This window comes from Pristiophorus japonicus, chromosome 14 (genome assembly GCF_044704955.1).
Source record: "Pristiophorus japonicus isolate sPriJap1 chromosome 14, sPriJap1.hap1, whole genome shotgun sequence".
Classification (NCBI taxonomy): Eukaryota; Metazoa; Chordata; class Chondrichthyes; family Pristiophoridae; genus Pristiophorus; species Pristiophorus japonicus.
In genome coordinates this window covers 21,697,098-21,722,945 of record NC_091990.1, presented here as the reverse complement: position 1 = coordinate 21,722,945, position 25,848 = coordinate 21,697,098, and the positions used below count along the sequence as shown (strand labels likewise).

The following is a 25,848-nucleotide window of genomic DNA, read 5'->3' as shown; positions in this document are numbered from 1 at the left end:
TCGGAGCCTGGTGTATCAGACCTCTAGCACGGGTATTTAACCGGCGGAGAAGTAGCGAGCGCGGATCTGCATCCAACGCAGGAGGTTCAGCCCGAAATCCCGCCGGACACGCCCTGCACGGTACCCAGGAATTCGATGCAAATGCTAAAATATATTTTAATGCCATTAATTTGTAATCCGCATTAAAAAGTTAGAAAAACTCTGAAATGTCCATTTTATTCCCCCAAGGATATGAATGATTCCAGAATTGTAGTTACATGCTCACACATCTGTTTAAACTGGCTGTTTGTTTTGTAAATTGCAGGTGAATGCATTCTCGGATACTCCCGGGGCGGCTTTCGGAGAAGGTGATGTTCAGACCGAGCCCCCGGTCTGGAAAGTGACAGGGTTTCCCATTAAACGGTGAGTGTCTCAGCATGCAGAAGTGCCTTTTCCGCCTGGTGATTTGCCATTGACTGGCTGTCGGGAGCTGCTCTCATCGTTTTTCAGCAGCGTCAGTTCACTGGGAGCATTGCTCCCTTGGTGGGAAGTGTTTGAGTCTCATCACCATGTCATTGGGAACCAGGTCTCTGGCAAAACCCATCGGCTGCCAACCCTTCCGAATTGTCCTGGTGGCTCCAGGAATTGGGCTCCGGGACCCGGCTGCCAGCATATCCGGGAGGAAAATCACAGGGGCATTTCAACAACAAAAAAATTGTGTTCATTTCCTTTTGAATGCTGAGTTTTTGACTGGGTGGGATGGTTGGAGTCTGGAGGTTATCTAATGAAATCTCCAGAAATACTCCAGAGTTAAAAAAGAGCTGGCATTTTACTGTCACCTCCCCAGGACGCTGCAAAGCGCTTCACAGCCAATGAGATACTTTGTTTGAAGCGTAGGCAACGCGACAGCCAATTTGCGCACAGCAAGCTCCCACAACCAGCAATGATAATGACCAGCGAATCTCTTTTCTCTTAGTGATGTTGGTCGATGAATAAATATTGGCCCCAAGGGCACCGGAGAGAACTCCCTTTGCTTTTCTTGGAAATGGTGCCATGGGACCTTGAGGCCAGGGAGGGAGGATGAGAATGTTTTAAAAAAAATGAGGCGTTGATAGATTTGAAGGCATGATCGCTAGACGTAGCTCTCCCACAATTAGATACTGTAATTTGGTGGTGGGGAGGGAACTGTTGGATTGCGGAGCTAAGATGGCCTTTATCAACTGTACTTTATGAAATGCACTTTTTCTGCATGTATCTTCCCCTTTAAGAAGTGGGTGGCTGACTCAAATGGTATGGAATTGCAACTATTTTTGTTGCCTCTTTTGGGAGCAGCATAGGTGGTGGCATTCCTTTTATGATGCTTCATTTGTTCCTCTGCCAAGAATTGAACTATACCCAACCTGTTGAAGCTGCTGTTTTCTGAGCCTGGGTGAGGGGGCGGGAGGGAAGGGCAGCAGAGCTCTCTCAAGGTGGTTCAGTCTTCGAATCGTACAGCACAGGAGGAGGTCATTCGGCCCATCGTGCCTGTGCTGGCTCTTTGAATCAGTCCCACTTCCCTGCTCTTTCCCCATAGCCCCTCAAATTTTCCCTTTTCAAGTATTTATCCCATTCCCTTTTGAAAGTTACTACTGAATCTGCTTCCACCGCCCTTACATTGCTGCTCCTGGCCCCGAACTCATGCCTCTCCTGGGCCCCATCACATCCCTCCACAGTCTCTCGCTGCTCCTGCTGTATCTGCCCACGCTCCAATCACTGACCTGGACCTTGATGACGTCACTCTTCGCTGCCGTCACCCTCCTGCACCAGCTCGCGCTGCACCCTAAAGTGGCATGCCTCCACGCTGCTCTCTGGCTGCCGCACCTCCGCTACTTTTATGGCCCCGACCTGCCGCTGGTGTTCTCACGCAGGTCGGGGCCTCCACGCTGCTCCCAGGCCAACGCACCTCCGCTCCGTGCGCACTAGGCCCGTGCAGCAGAGCAGGTCGCCAGTCGTCTTGGATAACCCTTGCCACTGGACCAAGACCTAGCTCTGTCAAACCCGCGTGGTGGCTGGTGTGCAACGGCCACCACACGTTAAAAAAAAAAAAAAATCCACACTCTGGCATCTTCCACCCTTCAGGTTCTAGTTCGTGTCCTTCATTGAAACACCTGTGAACTCATCCTTTTTTGGCATGGAAGCAAGTCATCCTCGTTTTGAGGGTCTGCCTATGATGATGATGATGATGATTTGTAGATCCTAACAACTTGCTGCGTAAAAATAAATAAATTTCTCTCATCTCCCCTCTGATTCATTTGCCAATTATCTTAAACCTGTGTCCTCCGGTTACTAACTCTCATGCCAGTGGAAACCGTTTCTCCTTATTTACTCCCTTCATAATTTTGAATGCGTCTATTAAATCTCCACTTGGCCTTCTCTACTCTAAGGAGAACAATCCCTCCACATAACTGAAGCTCCTCACCCCTGGTGTGCTGCAGCACGGAGATCAGGAGGTCTTGGGTGCTGTGTTTGATCATCTCAGCTGAGGGCGGCCATGGACACTAAATTAGCCTCTGCCTTTCGACAAGGGAATGGGGAAAAAACCAGCCAGGATTCCGCCTCCTATTTCCATTCAATGACTCTGGTTGGATATTGGGCAAAGAGAGACTTGTTTGTGATGCCCCCCACCCCCCCCTCCCCGGTAAGAGCTTGCAGAAGCGCCTAATCTCAGCTCACAGTCGAAGAATGGCCGCTTGGGGGAGATCATTGGCTGGGGGAGGGAGAAACTGGCGGTGCTTATTATACTAATGTATCAGGAGGAAGCAGTCCCTTCAGGATAGGAGGGTGAAAAATCAAGGATTATAAAAAAATCCACATGTTTTAAGTCACTTACCTGATGTTTACATATTGAAGTACCTCCATATAACCTTCTCCCCCCCCCCCCCCCCCCACCTGTATTTCAAGGTCCTCTGTACTAGCATTTATAATATCATCTTCACAGCCTTATAATTAAAATAATAACAAATAGGCAAAATTCAATCAAATCTTGGGGTGAAGAATGTGGTTTTCAGTTACTGTATTTGGCAGTGGATGAAAGGGGATTCAGAACGTTAAGGTGTTTGGTGAATGATTGGGACTTTTCAGATTCCACCGCCCCCTCTCTTAATTCACAGTATTTTGCACTGGATAACAGTCAGTGCTATAGTGTGTCACAACTTGCTGGGAATCTCATACAAGATGAGGCCTACATCAGGTCCAACTTTCAATGTCCTGGCTCATTGTCGACAAGCACCAGAGCAGCCTAACACCACCTTGTAATTCAGGGGTAACATGATGGACATCTGAAGCCTGGGAGTATCATACCTCAACTTTTCCCTCTCTCTCTCTTTCCCTTCTTCCCACCTCCCTCTTTATTCCATCACATGTCACCCCTCCTCGGGGCCATCCTAGGCTCAAAATCCTAATTTTTATTAGCAATAATTGAAGCATTGAATAAATGCCATTCTTTCTTAGACTTGATACAAACTGCATCATGCAACAGGTACAGAAAATAATCAAAAAGACTAATGGAATGCTGGCCTTTGTATCTAGAGGACTAGAATACCAAGGGGTAGAAATTATATTGCAGCTGACAAACCCCGGAGCAGTTCTGGGCACCACACCTTAGCAAGGATATATTGGCCTTGGAGGGAATGCAGTGTAGGTTTACCAGAATGATACCCGGATGTCAAGGATTAAGTTACAAAGAGTGATTACACAGATTAAGGTTGTATTCCCTAGAATTTAGACGGTTAAGGAATAATTTGATTGAAGTTTTCAGGATATTAAGGGGAACAGATAGGGTAGATAGAGAGAAACTATTTCTGCTGGTTGGGGAGTCTAGGACTAGGAGCATAGTCTAAAAATTAGAGCCAGATCTTTCAGGAGGGAAATCAGGAAACACTTTTACCCAAAGGGTGGTAGAAGTTTGGAAAACTCTTCCGCAAACGGCAATTGATGCTAGATCAATTGTTCATTTTAGATCTGTGATTGATAAAGTTTTGTTAAGTAATATGGGCCAAAGTGATATGGCGTTTGATCGCAGATCAGCCATGATCTTATTGAATGGTGGAACAGACTCAAGGGGCTACTCCAGTCCCTATGTTCTTCTGCTTGGAAAGTTACATTCCATAGACTGTAGCCAAAAAAGGTTGGGTTGGAGGGGAAGGGAGAGACATTGTAAGTATTAAGTGGTATAGATTAAGTGAACCCAGGCAAATCAGGCTACAAGGGCATGAACTTGTTAATAAAATAAATTCAAAATTTTTTTTTTTTTAAAGTTATAAAGGTTTGGAATAATGGAGTCAGACACACCAGGGGAGTTAAAATGTAATTTAAAGGACCTGAAAGGAGGCAGAGAGGTTCAGGGAGGAATTTCCAGAGAGTAGGGCATAGGCAGCTGAAGGAATGGGCTCTAATGGGGAGAAGAGAAACGGTTTCCAATGGCTGAAAGGTTGATAACCAGAGGACACAGCTTTAAGGTGATTGGCAAAAGAACCAGCGGCGAGATGAGGGAAAACTTTTTTGCGCAGCAAGTGGTTGGGATTTGGAATGCACTGCCCGATAAGGTTCAATAGTCGCTTTCAAAAGGGAATTGGATAAATATTTGGAGAAAAAATTTCAGGGCTGTGGGGAAAGAGCAGGGGAGTGGGACTAACTGGATTGCTCTTTGAAAGAGCCAGCACATACTCAATGGGCCGAATGGCCTACTTCTGTGCTGTACTATTCTATGATTCAGAGGAGAGGAGAGGAGAGGAGAGGAGAATGCCAGATGCAAGCTGCTGTCTGCTGTTTTTTTTTTTAAAAGCTCAGTTATGATTAAGTAAGAGATCTCTCGTCTTTTTAATAAATATAGGAAGACTGAGTATATGTAGCCTTCAGTGAAAGACAACTATTTACATGCCTGTCTGTAGACTAAGCATTTACGTCCGGTAAACATAGTTTTGTGACCTTGGTGACGACAATTAAATATTTTTCTTAACAGATTATGTGTCCTTATTTCATCATTCCTTGATGTAAACTCTTTGTTTGAGTCAGGTCTCTCTTTACACTTTACATTGCATGTCATTTCTGTCGTTCAAATATATTCCGACATCGGTAATCTGAAACATAACGCAAGTATGCTGATGGCCCAGAGCATTTACAAAAACATGAACGAACTTGCATTTATATTCTGCACATGACCAATGAATCACTTATGAAGTGTGGTTCTTGTTGGGTTTAATGGGACTAGTGTTAATTTTGAGAACATTGGGGCTTTTTCTTCTCCCTCCACACTTTTTTTTTCTTCTCCCTCGCTCTTTCTCACCACCACCCCCTCTTCCCTCCCCTGGAATGGCTCACTTGATCCATGCACTGCAAGGTACTAGTGGGACATCCAGAGCACCAAGATGCCAGGTTCAGTTGCTGCTTTGTGCTGTTAGTTGATCTCCAGTTTGATGTTAGAGGAGCTCAGTGTTCTGGAGATGGGAAAATAAGCCAAGGTTCCTGCTCCTGATCTCAATTCTCTCTCTCTGCCCCCCCCACCCCAATAAATAAATATAATGAACTTGCATTTATATAGCACCTTCATGACAACGGGATGTCCCAACGTGCTTTACAGCCAATGAAGTACTTTTTGAAACCACTTTTGTAATGTAGGAAATATAGCAGCCAATTTGCGCACAGCAAGCTCCCACAAACAGCAATGTGATAATGTTCAAATAATCTTTTTTTAAAAAGAGGTGTTGATTGAGGGATAAATATTGGCTAACTCCCCAACTCTTCTTTGAAATAGTGCCATGGGATTTTTTACGTCTACAGACGGGACCTCGGTTTAATGTCTCATCCAAAAGATGGCATCTTTGACAGTGCAGCACTCCCTCAGCACTGCACTGGAGTGTCAGCCTAGATTTTTTTTTTTTAATGCTGGGTCCCTGGAGTGGGATCTGAACCCACAACCTTCTCACTCGTGCTACCCACTGAACCACAACTGACACTGGGTGCGGAAAGGATGGGACTGGGGGGTCAAATAGCCTACCGAAGCTACTGAGCGGGCTTTCACATGGGGAATGGTGAAATGGGCAAGATACGGTAAGGCTGCCTGAATCCGTGGAGCCAAACTTCAGTGCTAGTCAATGTCCTCAGCAGAGCAGGTCTGGAGGTAAAAGGGGAAGGGCATGTAGAAAATTGGGCCGCCTTCGTTATTTGGGAATCGTAACTTTAAACAAAAAAAAAATCATTTTGAGTGGTTGCGATGTGCGGTCTCATTATCTGCAGAGACCGACCTTGTAATGGGCTCCAGTCAGACATGCCGAACTCCTTAACATTTATGCTGTAATGCGCTTGATAAGTTGCCTGCTGTGTAAGAGAATAAATTGAAGATTAACTGAGGACATGGTTTGCTGCAGTTCATTTAAAGTGCAGTAGCCTGCCAGTCTCGATGGCAACACCTCCCACTCATCTGTACCTTCTTGGAGTTAACCTTGAATGGGTGTGTCATGTGGATGGAATGCTGCAGCTACTGAATTGGCATTTGGTATCTGCCAAGCATGATGACGAGTCAGCAGATCCGAGTTAAGAAAAAAACTTGCATTTATATAGTGCCTTTCACGACCTCCAGATGTCCCAATGTGCTTTACAGCCAATGAAGTACTTTTGAAGTGTAGTCGCTGTTGCAATGTAGGAAACGCAGCAGCCAATTTGCGCATAGCAAGCTCCCACTAACCATGAAACAAAGGACCAGACAACCTGCTTTAGGTGTAGGTTGAGGGACAAATATTGGCCAGGATACCGGGTACAACTCCCCTGCTCTTTTTTGAAATAGTGCCACGGGATCTTTTACATCCATTTGAGGGGGCAGGCAAGGCCTCGGTTAATGTCTCATCTGAACGACAGCACCTCCATACTGTACTGGGAGTGTCAGCCTCTGTTATGTGCTCCAGTCTTTGTAGTGGGGACTTGAACCCACGACCTTCTGACTCCGGTGACAGTACTACCCACTGAGCCACGGCTGGTCTGAGCCTGTGCTTACACCCAACCACTCACGAGCCTGCCTGAGACCAAGGTGAGGCTTGTGGTTGAGTGACAATGTTGATGAAGAGTAGAACTAGGTCTTTTGAGTGTCCCAGTTGGAAACCCAGTATCGTGGTGACGTGACTACCTGGAAACCTGTCTCCTTACTCAAACGCTTGTGGAGGCCGTACTATCGGTGAAGCGAGGCAGAGTGCCAGAGATGCCAAATGTAAGTTACATGGAATCTACAGCACAGAAACAAGCCAGTTGGCCAGCTGGTGTTTATGCTGCACACGAGCCACATCACTTCATTTCACCCTGTCAGATAACCTCCTATTCCTTTCTTCCTCATACTCTTCTAGCTTCTCTTTAAATGCATCTGTGCTGTGCTATTTGCCTCAACTTGTCCATGTGGTAGTGAGTTCCACATTCTAACAAGTCTCTGGGTAAATTCCCTGACTGGGTTTATTAGTGACTATCTTACATTCATGGCCCTTAGTTCTGGACTCTGCCATAAGCAGAAACAATTTATCTACGCTATCAAACCCCTTCATAATTTTAAAGATCTCCATCGGGTCACCCCTCAACCTTCTCTTGTCTAGAGAAAAGATCCCTGGCCTGTTAAAGTTTCCACTGTCGAGGGCACAGTTTTATTCAGGCCTGAGTAGGCTGACCGGTTCTTTGGGGAAGACGCATGGGCAAGAAGGGAAATTGCAAATGTGGTATCGATGGAGCTGATTTGCTGTGACGGCAATAGGTTTACATTCCAGAACCAGTTTGTGTTGTGCCGAGCCAGTTCTGACTGTTGCTTTGTGGTGGGGGCGGTTGGTATTAGCACCATCAATACAGGTCTGTCTTCACCCAGTGGTTGCTTCATTGTTTGGGAATTCAACTAATGGGTGAGTCACGTGCACTGATCAATTTATTTTAACTGCGAGTGTGATTACTGGACTGATTAATTAGCTTACTTCGGTGAATAGCATCCACACTGCAGCAGCACAATGTTTTGATGAGGTCCTAAACCTTAATCTCCTGGACTGGTTTCGATTGCCTGAGGGGGTCGTAGAGGAATTTTCCAGAGTATTTTCCTCCTTATTTTCTCTAGGTTTTTTTTCTTTGTTTTCTTTTGCCTCTCCCAGGAGATTACACGGCTGCAGGGAGGGAGGGAAGGAAGGAAGAAGTGTCTAGTTATGATGCTCTCGACATCTCGAGTGTGGGGTAGGAATGATGGATCAGGTGGTCTTTTCCTGACCATCAATTTCATATGTAAACGTTACTGACTAAAGGAGACTATCCCAATGCTCTCTAGGTCGGTCCCTCATTCCTGGAACCATTCTTGTAAATCTTTTCTGCACCTTCTCCAAGGCCTGCACATCCTTCCTAAAGTGTGGTGCCCAGAATTGGACACACTGCTCCCGTTGGGGCTGAACCAGAGTTTTATAAAAGTTCATCATAACTTCCGCACTTTTGTACTCTATACCTCTATTTATGAAGCCCAGGATCCTTTCTCAACCTGCCCTGCCACCTTCAATGATTTATGCACACATACCCCCAGGTCTCTCTGTTAATGAATCCCCTTTACAATTGTACCATTTAGTTTATATGTCCTCTCCTCATTCTTTCTACTAAAATGCATCACTTCACACTTTTCTGTGTTAAATTTCATATGTCACGTGTCCACCCATTTCATCAACCTGTCTGTCTTCTGAAGTCTATTACACTCCTTCTCACTGTTCACTATGCTTCCAAGTTTTGTGTCGTCTTCAGATTTTGAAATTGTGCCCTGTACACCCACATCCAAGTCATTAATATATATCAAGAAAAGGTGTGGTCCTAGAACTGATCCCTGTGGAACACCACAGTATACTTCTCCAGTCTGAAAAACATCCGTCCACCACTACTCTGTTTCTTGTCACTTTGCCAATTTCGTATCCATGCTGCTGCTTTGTCCCTTTTATTCCATGGGCTTCAATTTTGCTGGCAAGGCTACTATGTGGCACTTTGTCGAACGCCTTTTGGAAATCCATGTTCACCACGTCAACCTCATTAACCCCATCAACCCTATCCGTTACCTCATCAGAAAAACTTGATCCAAGTTGGTTAAACACGATTTGCCCTTAACACATCCATGTTGGCTTTCCTTAATTAATCCACCCCTATCCAAGTGACTGTTAATTGTGTCCCTGATTACTGTTTCGAAAAGCTTCCCCACTACCAAGGTTAAACTGACTGGCCTGTAGTTACTGGGTTTATCTTTACTCTCTTTTTTGAACAAAGGTGCAGCATTTGCAATTCTCCAGTCTTCTGGCATCAGAGCGTATCTATGGAGGATTGGAATATTATGGCCAATACCTCCGCGATTTCCGCCCTCAATACCCTCAGCATCCTAGGATGCATCCCATTCTGTTCCTGGTGATTTATCTACTTTAAGTACAGCCATCCTCTTCCTTGGTGATGACAGATGCAAAGTGCTTTAGTACTGTAGCTACAGCTCTCCTTTTTGGTCCCTAACCAACCCCATCTCTCCTTGCTAACCTTTTACTATTTATATGCCTATAGAAGACTTTTGGATTCCCTTTTATGTTAGCTGCCATTCTATTCTCATACTCTCTCTCTCTTTGCCCCTCTTATTTTCCTTTTCACTTCCCCTCTGACCTTTGTATATATAACCTTATTCTCAGATGTATTTGCAACCTGACATCTGTCATACTCGCCCTTTTACTGCTTCATCATATTCTTTACCTGTTTCATCATCCAGGGAGCTCTGACTTTAATTGCCCTACCTTTCCCACTTGCGGGAATCCCCCTTCTTGTGGACATTGCGCTTGTCAAGATGAGGTGTCCCCACGTCGGGCCGTGGAGCTTCCACACATCAAGCACTGGGTATAGCACAGACAATTCAACGAAGAGCATTGGAGTTCTGGCTTCCTGGCCGACATTCCCCCTCAACCTACCCACCAAGAACTTTACTGTTCGTGCAGTGTGGATGGTTACCTGTACAAGTGCACGCAATTTATAAATACTTAATTGTGTGAAGCACTTTGGGACATCTCGAGTATGTGAAAGGTCTGATTATAAATGGAAGTTTTCTTGTCATTTTAAATACTGAGTTAAACACCCTCCATACTGTCCCATCAAACACCCCAGGGCAGGTACAGCGCGAGTTAGATACAGGGTAAAGCTCCCTCGACAGGGCCAGGACTCCTTGGTCCAGGCAATAAAGGTGAAGGTCACAGAGTGACTGTGTCTGCAGTACGATTATGTTTAAGAGTTAAGGACACAACACCTGGCGACGGGAAACGGGAATCACTGATCCCAGAGGATGGCCACCGGGAGCTCAGAGGAACGTTACTGTGTGGTTGAAAACTGGGACGATTTTGTGGAGAGACTCCAGCAGACCTTTGTCACGAAGGACTGGCTGGGAGAGGATGCGGCTGACAAGCGGAGGGCGCATCTACTAACAAGCTGCGAGACAAAAACGTATGCGCTGATGAAGGACCTGCTCGCAGCCCACAAACCGGCCAACAAGTCTTTTGAAGAGCTCAGCCAGGTGATCAGCGAACACTTAAAACCGGCGAGCAGCATACACATGGCCCGGCACCGGTTCTACACACACCGACGTCGGGAAGGGCAAAACATCTCGGACTTCGTGGCAGACTTGCGGCGCTTGGCCAGCCTCTAAGTTTTCAGATGCCTACAGAGGGGAGATGTTAAGGGATTTTTTCATTGAGGGCATTAGCCATGCCGGGATCTTCAGGAAGCTCATAAAGACCAAGGACGTAACTCTAGAAGGGGCAGCATTGATTGCTCAAACTTTCATAGTGGGCAAAGAAGAGACCAAGCTAATTTACGTGAGTAGTCCTGGGTCCAACGTGGCGACGGACCAAGGAATTAACGTGATAAACGCGGCTCAAGATCTCGCAGTCAGGCAAAGGCATTTTGTAACTGCCCAAGCTGAAACCGACACTAAGGTGGGCCCCCGACAGGGACAATGGAGAGGGGAGCGGCAATTCACGCCATCAAGGGGACCATTAACACCCATCATTAGAGTGTTTAGAAACAACCAAGGGAACAATCAGAGAGGAATGCCTGCTAACAGTTCTTTTGTGAACAACGATCTCAGCCAATGCTGGAGATGCAGGGGCAGACATTGTGCGAAAAGCTGCAAATTTCAGCAGTTCGTCTGTAGGAATTGTAATGCCAGAGGACATTTGGCTAGGGTTTGCAAACAACCGGTAGCGAGGCTAATCTATGAAACAGAGGAATCAGGCGAGGGGCTTGCAGTGCAGGACAATGCCTGGGGTAAAGCCATGGATGCTGAAGTTCAGCGGGTTCATGTGGCTGACGTCCACAGCTCATACACCAAAATGCCACCTATGATGATGAAAGTTTTATTGAATGGCATCCCGGTGCGCATGGAGCTGGACACTGGAGTTAGCCAGTCCCTCATGAGTGCACAACAATTTGAGAAACTATGGCCACACAGCTAGCAGGCCCAAACTGGAACGAATTAATACGCAGCTACGGACGTACACCCAAGAGATCATTCCAGTGCTAGACAGTGCAAACTTGGTGGTAACATACAATGGGTCACAGAACCCACTGCAAATCCGGATTGTTCCGGAAAATGGCCCCGTGCTTTTGGGAAGGAGATGGCTAGCTGAGATGAACTGGAAATGGGGGGATGTGCACGCCATTTCATCTGTGGAGCAAAGCTCATGCTCACAGGTACTATAAAAATTCAGGTCACTGTTTCAACCCGGTGTCGGAACGTTCAAGTGCACAAAAGTAGTTATACGCATCATCCTGGACACCAGACCAGTGCACCACAAAGCCAGAGCGGTGCTGTTCATGGTGCATGAGAAAATTGAAAGTGAACTGGACAGGCTGCTCAGAGGGCATAATTTCGCCCGTTGAATTCAGTGACTGGGCAAGTCCCATTGTTCCTGTCCTTAAAGCAGACTGCTCGGTTAGGATCTGCGGTGACCACAAAGCCACCATCAACCGGGTGTCCTTGCAGGACCAATACCCACTCCCGAGGGCGGAGGACCTTTTTGCCACGTTGGCAGGTGGCAAGCTGTTCACTAAATTGGACCTCACTTCGGCTTACATGACTCAGGAACTGGCTGAAGAATCCAAGCTTCTGACCACCATCATGATGCACAAGGTTTATTCATCTACAACAGGTGTCCTTTTGACATCCGTTCGGCAGCCGCCATCTTTCAGAGAAACATGGAAAGCTTGCTGAAATCCATTCCCGGCACAATCGTATTCCAGGACGACATCCTAATAACGGGTCGAGACACCGAGGAACACCTTCACAACCTGGAGGAGGTGCTACGCCGACTGGACCAGGTAGGCCTGCGACTGAAGAAGGCCAAGTGTGTTTTTGGCCTCAGAGGTCGAGTTTTTGGGCAGGAGGGTTGCCGCAGATGGGATCCGGCCCACTGAATCAAAAACTGAGGCGATTCACCGGGCGCCCAGGCCCGGCAACACGTCGGAGTTGCGATCATTACTGGGATTCTTGAACTATTTCGGGAACTTCCTGCCGAACTTAAGCACATTGTTGGAGCCGTTACACGTGCTCCTGCGTAAGGATTGCGAATGGTTTTGGGGGGACTGTCAAGAACGGGCTTTCAACAGGGCATGGAACCTGCTTTGTTATAACAAACTGTTGACGTATGACCCCTGTATATATAAAAAAAAAAAGTTTTAACATGCGATGCATCATACGGGGTTGGGTGTGTGTTGCAGCAGGGTAATGGAGACGGACAGCTCCAACCAGTGGCTTATGCCTCCAGGCCGCTCTCCCAGGCAGAGTGTGGGTACGGCATGGTCGGAAAGGAAACACTCGCTTGCGTTTATGGTGTGAAAAAAATGCACCAATACCTTTTCGGCAGACCGTTCGAGTTAGAAACGGAGCACAAGCCGTTAACGTCTCTGTTGTCCGACAGCAAGGCAGTCAATGCAAATGCGTCAGCTCGCATACAGCGATGGACTCTCTCGCTGGCTGCGTATGACTACACCATACGGCACTGGCCAGGCACCGAAAACTGCGCTGCCGCACTCAGCAGGCTTCCCCTTGCCACCACCGAGGGGGTGGCGGAGCAAAGCGCTGAGATGGTCATTGCCGATGAGGCTTTTGACACCGCAGGCTCCCCCTATCACAGCCTGCTAGATCAAACTCTGGACCAACAGGGACCCCCTCCTATCCATGATAAAGAAATGTGTCCTGACTGGGTGCCTCGAGGAGGTCAGACCATTTCAGAGACTGATGGATGAGCTCTCCATCCAAGCTGACTGCCTGCTATGGGGCAGCCGAGTGGTCATGCCCCAGAAGGAGAGGGAAGCATTCATCAGGGAACTCCACAGCGAGCACCCTGGCATCATGTTAATGAAGGCCATTGCCCGGTCACATTTATGGTGGCCGGGGATTGACTCGGACCTGGAACACTGGGTTCGCAGGTGCATGACGTGTGCCCAGCTGGGCAACGCCCCCAAGGAGGCCCTGCTCAGCCCGTGGCCCTGGCCCACCAAGCTTTGGTCACACCTTCACGTGGAAAAATGTTCTTGATAATTGTCGAAGCATACTCGAAATGGATCGAGTGCATCATATTAAACTCGTGCACGACATCCATCACCGTGGAGCGCCTGCACACGGTTTTCGCGACCCACTGCTTACCGGACATTCTGGTCAGCGACAATGGCCCGTGTTTCACCAGCCATGAATTCCAGGAGTTTGTCGGGTAATGGCATCAAACATGTCTGGACGCCGCGGTTCAAGCCGGCTTCCAATGGCCAGGCAGAATGTGCGGTCCAAGTCATAAAGCAAGGCATGCTCCGCATCCAAGGACCCTCTCTGCAGTATCGCCTATCACGCCTCCTGCTGGCCTATAGGTCCCGGCCGCACTCGCTTACGGGAGTACTCCTCATGAAACGTACGCTCAAAACGCGGCTGTCCCTCATCCACCCAATCCTGGCAGACATTGTTGAGGGCAAGCGCCAGTCCCAAACAGAGTGCCACGATCGTAACTCAAGGGAGAGGTGTATAGAAATGGATGATCCGGTATTTGTACTTAACCATGCATTGGGACCCAAGTGGCTGGAGGGCACCGTAATTGGTAGAGGGAAACAGGGTCATAGTGGTCAGACTCAATAATGGGCAGATATGCCGCAAACACTTGGACCAAGTAAAGAAAAGGTTCAGCATAGATAGCGATGAACATGAGATGTCAACCACATCACTGCCAGTGGACGAGCAACAAGGACAATCATCAGCATGCACAGTCCCCGCGGCCAGCCCGGAATCACCTCAGGTGACAAACGCATGCCAAGGCTCAGCCACCAGAGCCTCAACTGCGGCGCTCCACGAGAGAGCGTCGACCACCTGATAGACTTGACCTTTGAGTCAAAAAGACGTGAGGGGGAGGAGGTGATGTCATGTATGTAACCAGCATACTACTGTAACCCTTATACAATTGTAACCCTCATGTAACCACTACATACTGTACATACTTACTAGAAATGCACACCTTGACCACAGGGGGTGTACTTGTGGGAGACACTCCTTACCTGGAGATTCAGGTAAATAAGGGGAGGTCGCTCGCAGGGCCAGGACTCCTTGGTCCAGGTAATAAAGGTGAAGGTCACAGAGTGACTGTGTCTGCAGTATGTGCCTTGTGTGATTATGTTTAAGAGTTAAGGACTTAACATCTACTGTGTATGGTCTATGTCTCTGAGCCATACAGGAGGGCGGGTATTACTGCAGCCCTGTAGACCATGAGCTTGGTGGCAGATTTGAGGGCCTGATCTTCAAACACACTTTTCCTCAGGTGGCCGAAGGCTGCACTGGAGGTGATATTGAATCTTGTCGTCAATGTCTGCTCTTGTTGATAAGAGGCTCCCGAGGTATGGGAAATGCTCCACGTTGTCCAGGGCCATGCCGTGGATCTTGATGACTGGGGTCAGTGCTGAGTGGCGTGGTCAGGCTGGTGGAGGACCTTTGTCTTAACAGATGTTTAGCGTGACTTGGACACGTTAGGTGAGTGGGCAAACGCGTAGCAGATGCAGTATAATGTGGATAAATGTGAGGTTATCCACTTTGGTGGCAAAAACGTGAAAGCAGAATATTATCTGAATGGTGGCAGATTAGGAAAAGGGGAAGGTGCAACGAGACCTGGGTGTCATGGTACATCAGTCATTGAAAGTTGGAATGCAGGTACGGCAGGCGGTGAAGAAGGCAAATGGTATGTTTAAGAACATAAGAATTAGGAACAGGAGTAGGCCATCTAGCCCCTCAAACCTGCTCCGCCAATCAACAAGATCATGGCTGATCTGGCCGTGGACTCAGCTCCACTTACCCGCCCGCTCTCCATAACCCTTAATTCCCTTATTGCTTAAAAATCTATCTATCTGTGACTTGAATACATTCAATGAGCTAGCCTCAACTGCTTCCTTGGGCAGAGAATTCCACAGATTCACAACCCTCTCGGAGAAGAAATTCCTTCTCAACTCGGTTTTAAATTGGCACCCCTGTATTTTGAGGCTGTGCCCCCTAGTTCTAGTATCCCCGACCAGTGGAAACAACCTCTCTGCCTCTATCTTGTCTATCCCTTTCATTATTTTAAATGTTTCTATAAGATCACCCCTCATCCTTCTGAACTCCAATGAGTAAAGACCCAGTCTACTCAATCTATCATCATAAGGTAACCCCCTCATCTCCGGAATCAGCCTAGTGAATCGTCTCTGTACCCCCTCCAAAGCTAGTATATCCTTCCATAAGTAAAGTGACCAAAACTGCACGCAGTACTCCAGGTGCGGCCTCACCAATACCCTGTACAGTTGCAGCAGGACCTCCCTGCTTTTGTACTCCATCCCTCTCGCAATGAAGGCCAACATTCCATTTGCCTTCCTGATTACCTGCTGCACCTGCAAACTAACTTTTTTTGGGATTCCTGCACAAGGACCCCCAGGTCCCTCTGCTCCGCAGCATGTTGTAATTTCTCCCCATTCAAATAATATTCCCTTTTACTGTTTTTTTTCCCCAAGGTGGATGACCTCACATTTTCCGACATTGTATTCCATCTGCCAAACCTTAGCCCATTTGCTTAACGTATCTAAATCTCTTTGCAGCCTCTGTGTGTCCTCTACACAACCCGCTTTCCCACTAATCTTTGTGTCATCTGCAAATTGTGTTACACTACACTCTGTCCCCTCTTCCAGGTCATCTATGTATATTGTAAACAGTTATGGTCCCAGCACCGATCCCTGTGGCACACCACTAACCACCGATTTCCAACCTGAAAAGGACCCATTTATCCTGACACTCTGCTTTCTGTTCGCCAGCCAATTCTCGATCCATGCTAATACATTTCCTCTGACTCCGCATACCTTTATCTTCTGCAGTAACCTTTTGTGTGGCACCTTATCGAATGCCTTTTGAAAATCTAAATACACCACATCCATCGATACACCTCTATCCACCATGCTCGTTATATCAAAGAATTCTAGTAAATTAGTTAAACATGTTTTCCCCTTCATGAATCCAAGTTGCGTCTGCTTGATTGCACTATTCCTATCTAGATGGCCCGCTATTTCTTCCTTAATGATAGCTTCATTGTTGGCCTTCATAGCTAGGGGATTTGAGTATAGGAGCAGTAAGGTTTTACTGCAGTTGTACAGGGCCTTAGTGAGGCCTCACCTGGAATACTGTGTTCATTTTTGGTCTCCTAATCTGAGGAAGGACATTCTTGCTATTGAGGGAGTGCAGCGAAGGTTCACCAGACTGATTCCCGGGATTGCAGGACTGACATATGAGGAGAGACTGGATCGACTGGGCTTGTATTCACTGGAGTTTAGAAGGATGAGAGGGGATCTCCTAGAAACATGAAATTCTGACGGGATTGGACAGGTTAGATGCAGGAAGAATGTTCCCGATGTTGGGGAAGTCCAGAACCAGGGGACATAGTCCAAGGATAAGGGGTAAGCCATTTAGGACTGAGATGAGGAGAAACTTCTTCACTCAAAGTTGTTAACCTGTGGAATTCCCTACCGCAGAGAGTTGTTGAGGCTAGTTCATTGGATATATTCAAGAGGGAGTTGGATATGGCCCTTATGGCTAAAGGGATCAAGGGGTATGGAGAGAAAGCAGGAAAGGGGTACTGTGGTGCATGATCAGCCATGATCTTATTGAATGGTGGTGCAGGCTCGAAGGGCCGAATGGCCTACTCCTGCACCTATTTTCTATGTTTCTATGTAAGGACCTAAGGACCATGCTTTCGTACACCTCAGTAAAGACGTTGACTATGACTTGGAGTTCAGCCTCAGTATGTGCGCAGACGTAGGCATCGTCCGTGTACTGTAGCTCGACGAGAGGTTGGGGTGGTCTGGTTCTGTAGTTTAGTTGCAGTCCAGCGGGGAGCTTGCTGACTGAGTTGGAGCATGGCAGCGAGGTAGATTGAGAAGAGGGTTGGGACGATGACATAACCATGTTTGACCCTGGTCCGGACATGGATTGGGTCTGTAATGGATCTGTTGGTAAGGATCACATCCTGCCTGGTGTCGTGGAGTAGGCGGAGGATGGTGACGAACGTTTGGGGGCATCCGAAACAGAGGAGGACGCTCCATGGACCCTCGCAGTTGACAATGTCAAAGGCCTTTGTAAGGTCAAAGAAGGTCATGTATACGGGCTGGTGCTGCTCCCTGCATTTTCCCTGCAGCTGTCTCGCTGTAAAAATCATATCCGTTGAACCCCGTAAGAGACGAAATCCACACTGTGACTCCGGGAGGAGGTCCTCAGCCACAGGGAGAAGACGGTTGAGGAGGACTCTTAACGCCGTCTTTCCCAGTGGCTGATAATGGCTGATAACAGGCAGATTCCTCTGTAGTTGCTGCAGTCTGACTTGTCCCCTTTTTTTAAAGACATCAAACACTCCCAGGGCAGGTACAGCACGGGTTAGATACAGAGTAAAGCTCCCTCTACACTATCCCATCAAACACTCCCAGGGCAGGTACAGCACAGGGTTAGATACAGCTCCTTCTCTGCTTCCCCAACACTGTCTCAGTCCCAGCCTATGAAAAGCGGTCCCATTTGCACTGATGTGATATTTGTCCATTTCCCACATCAGCCAGATTGCCAGCTACTGGCAAGTTAGGGAAGTTGAGAATTGTGAGCCATGCTCAATAGGATCTGGATTGTCACTGCAAACTTATTTGATGTAGAATCATGAAACCTATGGGTGTTGTCTGTTGACCAAGTGCTCACAGATCTTGCTTTACTAAATCCTCTAAGCCTTGCTTTCATTATTTAAAAAATAAAAAAAGGGGTAATTTTCTCTCTTATAAACATGCATGTAAACACGTTCAATGTAATCAGAACAGAGAGTTATGCTCTGTTTATTTCATTGTTTAAGCAGTGAATGCTGATATAAGGAGGGATACTGGTTTGGAAGGTTAATGAGTTAGGCAGGGTAAGGGAAGTGAATTATCACATGCACATTGTGTCATTTCGTTCTTGGCAATAATGACTTGGCTCCACAACAGCTGGGATCAGTAACTCCAGCCAGTGTCTGTGTGGTGTCATCTGGACTTGCTGTTTCAACAGACTGACAGAAAACAAACACAGAAAAGGGATGTTGGTGTTGGTCATTGTAACTTGTTTAATTTTCTAACTGAGCCATGATAGAGAGGCTCCCGCTAACATCCTGGCATTGACCTGAAAATGTAAACTTCCACCATCTGGGCGGAAATACATTTCTGGGGCTCAGCACTTTGCAGGATCCTGGTGTCTAGGGGGGAGGGGGGGGGGAATGTATGTGCTGTAACTATGGGCCCAAGTTTCCACATGATTTTCGCCTGATTTTTAGGAGCAACTGGTGGAGAACGGACTATTTTAGAAATCGCAATTCTCCACATTTTTTTTTCTGCAGTTCTAGTCAGGTAGAACAGTTCTAGTTTAGAACAGAATTTTTTCTTCAAAAGGGGGCGTGTCCGGCCACTGACGCCTGATTTGAAAGTTTCCACAGTGAAAATGTACTCCAAACTAAAGTAGAATGGAGCTAGTGAAGATTTTTGTAGAACTGAAAAAATCTGTTCTACACATTAAAAAATCAGGCGCAGGTTACAAATTAGGCGTCCAGAACGAGGTGGGGGGCGGGGAGAGGGGAACTCATTAGATTCGACAATAAATCCTTATTTATACTTCTACAAATATTATACAAATAAATCCAACCTGAATAAACATTTATAAGCAAAGAAAAGATTAAATAAACCATCTTCCTACCTGTGTGAAAGTGCTTCAGCCAAGGAGAATTCTGCAGCCGTTCGTGCCGCTGAGCGGGGGGGGGGGGGGGGGGAAGAGAGAAAGCCGTTCGTGTCGCTGAGCAAGAGGGAGAGAGGGAGAGAGGGAGAGAGGGAGAGAGGGAGAGAGGGAGAGAGGGAGAGAGGGAGAGAGGGAGAGAGGGGAAGGGAGAGGTCAGGTCGGATCGGGTCCAGTTGGGGGGGGCGGGTCGGGTCAGTCGGGGGGGGAAGCGGGTCTCGGGTCGGGGCGGGGGGTGGGGGTGTGTCAGGTCGGGTGGGGGGAGCGAGGGTCGGGTCTGGTCGGCGGGGGGTGGGAGAGCGGGTGTCGGGTCTGGGGGGGGGGGGAAAGCGGGGATCGGGTCTGGTCGGCGGGGGGAGGGGGAGCGGTTGTCGGGGGCGGGGGGGAGCAGGAGCTGGCCGTGGGAGGAGCCTTATTCACGCAGCCCCAGTGAGGCCATTCAGCCAGGGCTAGGGGCTGTGTGCTTCGGGCCCCTCCCACACAGTTCGGCGCCTGGAACTACTGCACTTGCGTGCCGACTGTAGCGCGCATGTGCAGAGGTCCCGGCACTGTTTTCAGCGCAGGGACCTGGCTCCGCCCCCCTACAGCTCGTGCTGGCTGCGCCGAGGGCCAGAGGACCTGTAAGTAGGTGGAGAATACCGAGGATTTTTTTAGGCGCGAAAAACGGGCGCCCGTTTTTTTTCTTGTGGAAACTTGGGCCCTATGTGTCGTGCCTGGCACAGGATGAAGGGAATTGAAACATGTTCGAACCTTGAGCGCTCCGTGAAAGTTTCCCAGCTACAAAATCTCTCGAATATCTCAATCCCCTCGCTTAGATTCCAGCCTGTAAAACTCACTCCTGGTTTCCACCTCTTTCCCTTACCCCCTTATCCTTAAAGGAGAAAAAAGGCACACAAAAAATGATGCTTACCATGATTGGTAATTATTTAATCTTTAAAAGGAGTCCTGATGGTGTGGCTGTGTTATTTAACTGAACATCACTGATTCTTGTGGCCTGTCAACTCCAATTGAACCCTTCCAAGTCCATTTATTTATTTTTGTTGCCTTTTGATGCTAATCAGTTCTGACATTATTTCAGCTGTTTCCACCATGTCCAGAAGCAGCAAGTCTGAGTGTAATTATAGAAATCAAGAACTTTCAAGTCCCACTCCGAAGACTTGAGCACACACAATCTAGGCTGACACTCCCAGTGCGGTATTGAGGGGAGGTGCTGTCTTTCGGATGAGACATTAAACTGAGGCCCCGTCTGTGCTCTCAGGTGGATGTAAAAGATCCCATGGCACTATTTTGAAGAAGAGCAGTGGGAGTTTTCCCTGGTGTCCTGGGGCTTAATATTTATCCCTCCAGCAATATCATTAAAATAGATTATCTGGTCATTACTGCAGTGCTGTTTGTGGGAACTTGCTGTGTGCAAATTGGCTGTTGCATTTCCTGCATAAGTGTCTACACCTCTGAAGTATGTCATTGGCTGTAAAGTGCTTTCTGATGTCCTGAGGTCATGAAAGGTGCTATATAAATGCAAGTACTTTTTTTCGCCCTAGAGTGGGGTTGATGTTCAGCCTTAAGATGAGCGCCTATTGGCTTTGATTTCCCCCCCCCCACCCCAAGTTATGGTGACATTATTCTTTGTTAAACCTATTAAATTGACTTTTTTTTGTTTGTTTTAAAAATGCTATATAGGTACCGGTGCTCGTAACGTCCCCCTGCGTTACCATGGCAACCGTTGTGATGGAGCAGATCGGCAGACTCTTCATCAACATCCAGCAGATCCGTCAGATCCCGAGCCTGGTGGAGCAGTCCATGCCCAGCCTGCCGTGCACCGTGAAAGATTGCGAGGTACCGCGGATATTCCGGGAGCCTTACATCCACTCGGGCTACCGGCCCGTGAAGCAGAGCTGGCGCTACTACTTCTTCACCTTGTTCCAGCGGCACAACGAGTCCGTCAACGTCTGGTCCCACCTCATCGCCGCCCTGGTCGTCCTGCTCAAGCTGCAGGAGTTCTCCGAGACGGTGGACTTCCTGTCTGACCCCCACGCGCTGCCGCTGCTGATCCTGCTGCTGTCCGCCTTCAACTACCTGGCCTGCAGCTCCCTGGCGCATCTCCTGCACGCTCGCTCCGAGCTTGCCCACTACTCCTTCTTTTTCGTGGACTATGTCGGCGTGGCCATTTATCAGTACGGCAGCGCTTTGGTCCACTACTACTACTCCATCGAAGAGGAGTGGTACCACGTCATCAAAACGTTCTACCTCCCAATGGCCACCATGTTGGCTTGGCTGTCCTGCGTTGGATGCTGCTATGCAAAGTACAATGCCAAGGCGTTGCGTCCCTGGGCACGCAAACTCTACCAGGTAGTGCCAGCGGGGCTGGCCTACGTGCTGGACATTAGCCCCGTCGTGCACCGGATATACAACTGCTACTCCTCTGGCTGCACCGACTCCTCCATTTGGTACCACCAGTGCCAGATCTCCTTCTTCCTCATGAGCGCCCATTTCTTCTCTTGCCCTCATCCCGAGAAGTGGCTCGCGGGCAAGTGCGACATTTTCCTGCAGGGGCATCAGATTTTCCACGCCTTCATGGTCCTCTGCACCCTGGCCCAACTGGAGGCTGTACACTTGGATTACAAGCACAGGCAGCACTTCTACCAGGCCTGGCACAGCGACTCCACCTGGTCTGTAGTTGCCTGTTTTGCGCTGATCATCTTCTCTAGCATTGCCACGGCGGTTTACATGAGGCACCTTGTCAAAATCAAACTCGACCACAAGGAGAAATGAAGATGGCCGCTTCTCAATCCAGCATAATCTTCGTCTTGAGTACACCATCCATTGGGGGGAGAGGTGGGGAGAGGAAGGGGGAAAGGTAGCCCTATCTTTCAGTTGGCAGTTGACAGTGTGCCCAGGATACTTATTCATGGTTTAAACTTGGGATTAATGTTTTTGCAGTGGGACAGGCAACAATTTTAGAAACCATCAAGCAAATGCAAGGAACTGTCAATGCAAATGTGCCTAAGTGCTGAAGGTCTTGTATCTTGTGCAGAACACTGAATTTTAGATGTTGTGAATTCATTCAGTAGCACTGATTCAAACTTGAATATTCCATAGTAAATGGATTTGGTCAAGAACCGTTGCTGAGTAGAGTTTAGGTGATGAACGCCTGTTGATTTTGGGTATTCCTCAGTGTGCCAATGCTTAAACCAGAACACAGAACGTGATGGGACAAAGTTGACCCTTTAGCCCATCAACTCCCACCGACCACTCCTCAGCCTGTTCACTAAATTTGTCCAAATGCACTTCAATCCCATTTGTCTCCCTTTTTTTGCAGTCTTTTCCCCAAGATATGTTGACACTGTCCAGAGTTGAATATTCTGGCCGATGCTGGTTGACTAGCTCACTGGTCTAACGTGCACCAAAAGCCAACAGTTCAGAGTGTGCCAGAATGCCATACATTGCCATGTCACTGAGCTGGTGTTGACATGGGTGCAAGAGTTGCTGTGTACTGCCCAGTGGTGGAACAGCAGCAAAACAGCCCTGAGAGAATCCATGCATCTCCGCTCTGGACCTGAACATTTAGCTGTTTCTGTTCCACACCAGTGCATCTCATGCCACCCCTGGTTAGCTGTATTGGATTTGGATGTTTCTCAGTGGATGATGACGACATTGCAAGCTCGGTTGGCTTAATAGCAGCGCTGGAGAAAGAAAGGAGATTTCCCACTATAAGCCTTCAACTGTCCACCCAGTTGATTAGAAAATATTCAGAAAATAGGTGTGCAGTTTGCTAGACGCCGTTTAGAAAAGCTTGGGCTTCCAATTTTGACCATGGGTGCCAGATGCCTTTACAAAACGTGTTGCTTGGTTACACTGCTACAATATTTGAGGCACTTTAATGAAAGGGGAGGAGGAGAACAAAGAAAGAAACAAATTGCATTTATATAGTGCCTCTCACAACTCCATGATGTCCCAAAGTGCATTACAGCCAATGAAAAACCTCTTTTGAATTGTGGTCACTGTTGTAAAGTAGGAAACGCGACAGTCACTATGCTCCCAGCAAGGTCCCATGAACAAGCAGTGTGATAACGATCAGATAAGATAATCTGTTTAGTTATCTAAACAGTTTTTGATGCTGGTTGAGGGATCAATATTGGGCCAGGACATCGGAGAGAACTCCCCCACTCATCATATAGTGCCACAGGATTTTCTATGCCCACCTGAGAGGACAGCTTGATGAACAGTCTCACAAACCTAGAGCTCCACCAGTCTATCCAAAACCTCTTCTGTTGAGAAAGTTGGTGGGTGCTTTTGCGGTGTGTTACGTCTGTGTTTGTAATGATTTTCTACTGGAGACTTTCTGTAATTGTGTTGCACCAAGCTATCTCAAAACATTTTGGAAATGACATCTGTGCAATGTTGTGTTCACCAAATTATAATCAATTTCTGGAAAATTGTACGTTTTAAGGGTGCATGCAAAGCACCAGGCACTCTAGATTTAGGCACTCTGTCGTGTAACATTGGACATTTCAAGTCTAAGAGTTGACTGTCCTGCCAGCACTGAACAGTGCCAGAGGGAAATTCCTAACTGTAAGACTGAAGCTGCTAAAATAAGCTGATATTTCTGCTTCTACAGAAACACATTTGACCCAGGAAGGAGAGAAATATGAAGTGTAGTCACTGTTGCAATGGAGGAAAAATGGCAGCTAATTTATGCACATCACGATCCCACAGACAGCAATATGATTAATGGCCAGATAATCTGTTCTAGTGATGTTGATGGAGGGATGAATATTGGACAGGACACCAGGGAGAACTCCCCTGCATTTCTTCGCAATAATGCCATGGGATCTTTTACATCCACCTGAGAGCAGACGGGGCCGACCAGTTTAACATCTCAACTGAAAGATGGTACCTCCGACAGTGCAGCACTCCCTCAGTACAGAACTGGGAGCGTTGGCCTAGGACTTGAACCCACAACTTCTTGACTGGAGAAGTGAGAATGCCAGCCACTAAGCCGCAGTTGATGAGGGCAATCCACAAACCGGTCGAGGACCCAACAATGTTAGAACATAAGAAATCAGAGCAGGAGTAGGCCATATGTCCCCTCGAGCCTGCTCCGCCATTTAATAAGATCATGGCTGATCTGATCATGGACTCAGCTCCACTTCCCTGCCCGCTCCCCATAACCCCTTATCCCCTTATCGCTCAAAAATCTGTATCTCCGCCTTAAATATATTCAATGACCCAGCCTCCAGAGGTCTCAGGCAGGGAATTCCACAGATTTACAACCCTCTGAGAAGAAATTCCTCCTCATCTCAGTTTTAAGTGGGCGGTCCCTTATTCTGAGACTATGTCCCCTAGTTTAAGTTTCCCCAAAGAGGGGAAATATCCTCTTTGCATCCACCTTGTTGAGCCCCCTCATTATTTTATGTTTCGATAAGATCACCTCTCATGCTTAACTCCAATGTGTATAGGCTCAACCTACTTTTTGTGTTTCATGCACAAGGACCCCCAGGTCCCTCTGAACGGCAGCACTTTGCAATTTTTCTCCATTTAAATTATAATTTGCTTTCTATTTTATTCTGCCAAAGTCGATAACCTCACATTTTCCTACATTATATTCCATCTATTGGTTAATTCGTCCCTTACTGCTCCATTTTGCTGGTGTCCCCCCCTCTGCTGCTGGAAAGTGAGTTGAGCTGTGCGGTTGCACTCCTCCTCCAGCAGATGGGGCACTTTAGGGAGGGAGCAAGGTGGGGACAGATGGTGAGAGCATTGATCAAGTGCAGTAGAATTTTCAGCCTATCCACATTGCACACACTAAAATAAAAATTGTGCCCAATCTCTGTCTGTCTTAGAAATGTTTTGTGAAGTTCTCTCCCCTGTTTCAGTGAACAAACCTTGGTTTAAAAAAAAAACAAGTCATCGTAATGGAAGAATCAAACAATAGTAATCGCCCATGGGCTTTTCTGACTTTGAGGCAACCTGCCGAGGATATTGAGACAGAGTGGGGCCAACATCAATAATAATTGGCCTCTAATGGATCTCGGGACCTATTTAGACCACTTTGCCGCAGGGCGTACCTGAGCAGTGACCTTAACGTAGTTAGCTGACTGTTACAGTAATGTTTCAGTCACTGCACCGCCCTTAGCAGTGCCACAGCAGATCAGTTAGTTTTGATGTGAATGTATTGATCGCGCCTGACTCTTCAAAGTCTCAAAAAATGTATATTTAAAAACCCCCCAAAGACAAGTCGCTTCCTTTTTATTCTGTGGACCTGACCTCACTTTTTGTGGGCAGGTTTTACAATCCGCTACAGAAACTTCCTCCAGCAATTGGTCTCTCGGGGTCGCCCTCTGCAGACCGTCTCCCATGGCGAGTACCTGAGCTGCAGCCCTAAAGGGGAAGGCCATGGTAAGCATTGCTCTCTTTAGCAGTGAGACCCCGGCTCCTCAGTGCTCACCCCACCGTTAGACGGCACACGCGCTTCCTCCAGCTGCTCGTTGTGCTAACGTCTGGGGGGAGGTAACTTGGATCGAAGCAGCTTTCGGCACCTTCGT

General features: G+C 47.6%; 1 protein-coding gene across 1 annotated transcript; it reads left to right on the top strand.

Moving 5' to 3' along the window:
• Window positions 1-25,179, top strand: paqr7b (progestin and adipoQ receptor family member VII, b). Its single transcript, XM_070898438.1, has 3 exons — window positions 1-120; window positions 305-402; window positions 20,984-25,179. The coding sequence occupies exon 3, from the start codon at window positions 21,017-21,019 to the stop codon at window positions 22,073-22,075; it is 1,059 nt and encodes a 352-aa protein (XP_070754539.1). The 5' UTR covers window positions 1-120; window positions 305-402; window positions 20,984-21,016; the 3' UTR covers window positions 22,076-25,179.
• Window positions 25,180-25,848: the final 669 nt, after the last annotated feature.